Below are 3,929 nucleotides of genomic sequence, written 5' to 3'. Positions count from 1 at the left end.
ATTCATGTGTCGGATGCTATCGACTTGTATGTAATAACTATCGGAAGATTCAACCAAGAGAGCCGCCTGGTGAAGGCATCGCTGTTGTGCATCAAACAGAACCCAACAGCAATTACACTGAGATAAAAACAAAAAACTGCGGATGCTGGAAATCCAAAACAAAAACAGAATTACCTGGAAAAACTCAGCAGGTCTGGCAGCATCGGCGGAGAAGAAAAGAGTTGACGTTTCGAGTCCTCATGACCCTTCGACAGAACTAGGCGAATCCCAGGAATTAACTGGGATTTTCCTAGTTCTGTCGAAGGGTCATGAGGACTCGAATCGTCAACTCTTTTCTTCTCCGCCGATGCTGCCAGACCTGCTGAGTTTTTCCAGGTAATTCTGTTTTTGTTTTAGCAATTACACTGTGTCCGCCAGGCTCTTGGCCCTGGGACTCGTGATCACAAAGTGAATCTTTGACAGAGCTTCAGCATTGATGGAGTGTGAGGGAGAGGGATGCGCATGCGTCAGAGTATCCGCTCGTGTGACGTAATTCTGCGGTCTGCGTGGCATCACCTTGTAAACTCTGTGACGACACCCGGCAGCCTGTGTGATGTCAGGTAGTCTGGTTTGAGGATCATAAACATCTGCCCCGGAGCTGAGCTGAATATCGAGCCCTGAGCTTAAGGTAAATAAACTTGATCAGAAACAGGAAAGACGGTTTAAACTGTAGACTCATTTGGTAATTTATCTGTCGGTCGGTTCGGAATCTGCACTTTGTTTTCTCGGCCGCTGCAGTTGTTGACAGTTTGAACCGAGGTGAATGTGTTTTCCTCTCGGTTTGTGTTTGAGCGGCTGACAGCGCCGCTGAACATTCTGGCTGCACCTGTCCGAGATTCGATACAAACCCGAGCAGACAGGAGCTCCCAGACACAGCCCAGAGTACGGGAGTGAGACTGAATTTCATCATTAACTCCGGCTGTAAGCCCTGCTTCTGACCAGCTCTCCCGAGTCCACTTTCTCCGCTGAGAGAGAGAGGTGCGGCTGCTTGAACGGTGCTGCTGCTATGTTTTTGCCTCACCAATAACTTGAAAACATGTGTGAGACTGTCGCCGTAAATACAGCCCGAACGGGACCAGCCAGTGCCAGAATAAAACACAGTTCGCCCCAAGTAATATCATAGGCGATACTTCCGTCCAAGCATTTACGGACAGTAGCTGAATGATAAAATCTCCATGACTCAGATCTGATATTCATGCGCAAACAGGGAGCTATCTGACTGGAGGCTGTTTAACGTTCGGACTGAAACCTTGAATAGGAAATGAGACGAACTGTGTTTGTTCCATAATTACCTGTCCGAAATGCCTTACCCCTCCCACTCCCCACACCCCATCCACTCACTCCCACTCCACCGCCCCCGATTTCAACCCAGATGCTGGGTGGCTGCATTGTCTCTGTCCGCCCTGTGAATGGAAATTGAGATTAGAAGAAATTCGTTTTAATCTGCATCATCAAGAATCTTCTGAGGTGTCTCAGGATCCTCTCACCTTATTTCATTGCCTCTGCAGTGATGCTTTAAGACGTGTAGGTGAGAACCGGTTGTCAGCGAATGGAAACAACCCGATCTGAGCTATAGTCAGTGTCCTTATAAGAGGAATGGTTACGTAGTTAGGGACAGGGGTGGGACTGGATTCCTTATTAAAAGGCAGAAGCACTGGTTTGTTAATGGTGTCGGAAAACATTTAACAGGCACACTCGAAAGGAGAATGAACATTGAGGGAACTCTGTGCTCAGGGCTTGTTTTAAAGAGTGAAAACACAACCTGGTGAAGTGTCTTCATTTTCTATACATTGTTTCTGAACCAGCAAAATACTCTGTTCAAATAGACACTATGTGCATGCTTTGACAAATGGACCTAGAAGGAAAGATTGGGGATGGGGAATGGGCTATATAAGAGTTCAGACAGGCAAGGAAAGTTCATCGTAAAGCTAAATATGAGTTAATGCAATACAGATTTATTTGTGGAATTCATTTTTAGCATAGTTGCAAGTCAAAGTCAACTAGCATAATTGCTCAGTTGCTGCTGACCCGTTCTTCTTCGGCGTTGTTTTTGTTTTGATATTTCATTAAAGACTCTGTGAACCTCACAGGCTGTTATTACTTCCGTTTATCGGTGTGAGAGCGCCCTCTGCTGCGCACAAACTGGAACTCCCAGTGACGGTTTTTGTACGGGATCCGCTATTTCTCTGCAGCAGTGTGGCGTCCATGGCACAGAAATACACGGCGCTGTCGGAGAGAAGAGTCCCGGTGACATTTAAAGGAACCGTTTTGCTTCCTTTGTGCAACACAGCTGAGAACCTGTCTGGGAAATCTGGAGACTTCTCTGCATCCCCCAAGCTATATATCCTCATTAAATATCTCGGACCTTCTCCGGGGTACTGGATGTACCAGAACAGAGTTGGGGCATAAGTTGTCGAGTAATTACAGTCCAGTGTTATGCTCTGTCCTTCCAGAACCGTTAATTCAGGGAGATCCTGGGACACTGAATCTTTACCATTTGTTCCTGCAACAAAACACGGAATATATCAAATATCTGGGAGTGAAGATAACACAAGGAACAGACACTGGCCGTTTAAACATTGACTCACCAGGCAGCAAGACAATTATTAGCAGTAAGGAACACAGGGAGCACATGGTGACAGGATTAGAGTTTGGAAGAAATAAGATAAGATAAAATATGTTGATATTCCTGTTCTGATATTAAAGTGGAAATTCAGATCAGGGGCAGGCTTCACTTATTGAGAAACTGAGGGGCGTTTCCCAGTTACAGGATTGGCTGGTCGCTCAGAACTTATGACAGTTGGGCACCAAACAGTGATAGCTCTGGACCGATTATTCCTTCTGACTTTCTCTTCCTCCCTGTCTTTCTGGGTTTCACTGGATCTCTCTTGGTCTCAGGATATTTCGGTCTCATTTTGTCTTTCGGTCTCTGTGGCTCTATCTCCCCTTTTGCTTATTCTGACCATCCCTCACAATCGCTTTCTCTGCCTCTTTCTCGTTCTCCCGATTTTCCTAAGTTCAAAGTGCAGAAAATCCAATTTACCCCAGTCTCCCATTTCGATGAGCTCAGGAAAGTGCTCGATTAATAGGAGCAGCTGCAATAGATCAATTATTTAATCGCAGCTCGAAGGCAGCATGTAAATGGAAACAATTATATTTAAATCCCAAGTATGACAGGCGTCCTATTTACATCCTTCGTCTGTGTTGATATTTGAGACTCAGCATCCCATTGGAATCTTGGTTGTTTCATATTGTTAACACAAGCTTCTTTGAATCAGTAATCGCCGAGATATTAAAATAAACAAGGGAACCGCCAGGATTTAAAGTAAAGTTTGAATTAGCCCCTGTGTATAAGTTCATCTGCACTAAAATACAGTATAAGAAGAAGAAGAACTCGAGAAATGCGACATAGTCATGCCCTGGGTAGGAAATGGCATCAGACACTGCGAATGTCAGACACTGCGGTCTATTACTGTGCACAAAACCTCACAATGACTGGAACGAATGAAAGCCCCTTAGAATAACTGCCGCAGGTTTCTGGGTCACAGCTGCTGTCTGCTGAGGGCTGTTTATAACACCGGATGAGACCACTGTCATATGAATTAATTCCTGTGCGCGCAAATCTGACCACAATCCACACAAACACCATCTAAAATCCTTCATATCGAATACTGACTCCGTCTGATTGTTACATTAGCAAAGTCAGCCTTGAATATACTGAACGACACAGCGACTACGACACTTTGCGGTAAAGAATTCCAAAGATTGACTACCCTCTGAGAGAAGAAATCCCTCCTCATCTCTATTTTAAATAGGGGCCCCCTTACTCTTAGTTTATGCCCTCTAGTCCTCGACTCTCTCACAAAGGGAAACGATCTCTCAGCATCTAC

At 45.2% G+C, this 3,929-nt stretch overlaps 1 gene segment (V, D, J or C); it reads right to left on the bottom strand.

Annotated features, from left to right (window-relative positions):
- Positions 1 to 701: 701 nt before the first annotated feature.
- LOC121270295 lies at positions 702 to 2,673 on the bottom strand. The segment is given in 3 exon segments: positions 702 to 865; positions 2,210 to 2,542; positions 2,628 to 2,673. Coding segments are annotated over 3 exon segments (543 nt in total).
- Between the last annotated feature and the right edge of the window lie 1,256 nt (positions 2,674 to 3,929).

The sequence above is a fragment of the Carcharodon carcharias genome, chromosome 27 (assembly GCF_017639515.1).
Source record: "Carcharodon carcharias isolate sCarCar2 chromosome 27, sCarCar2.pri, whole genome shotgun sequence".
Lineage (NCBI taxonomy): Eukaryota > Metazoa > Chordata > Chondrichthyes > Lamniformes > Lamnidae > Carcharodon > Carcharodon carcharias.
This window is presented reverse-complemented; position numbering and strand designations above follow the sequence as displayed.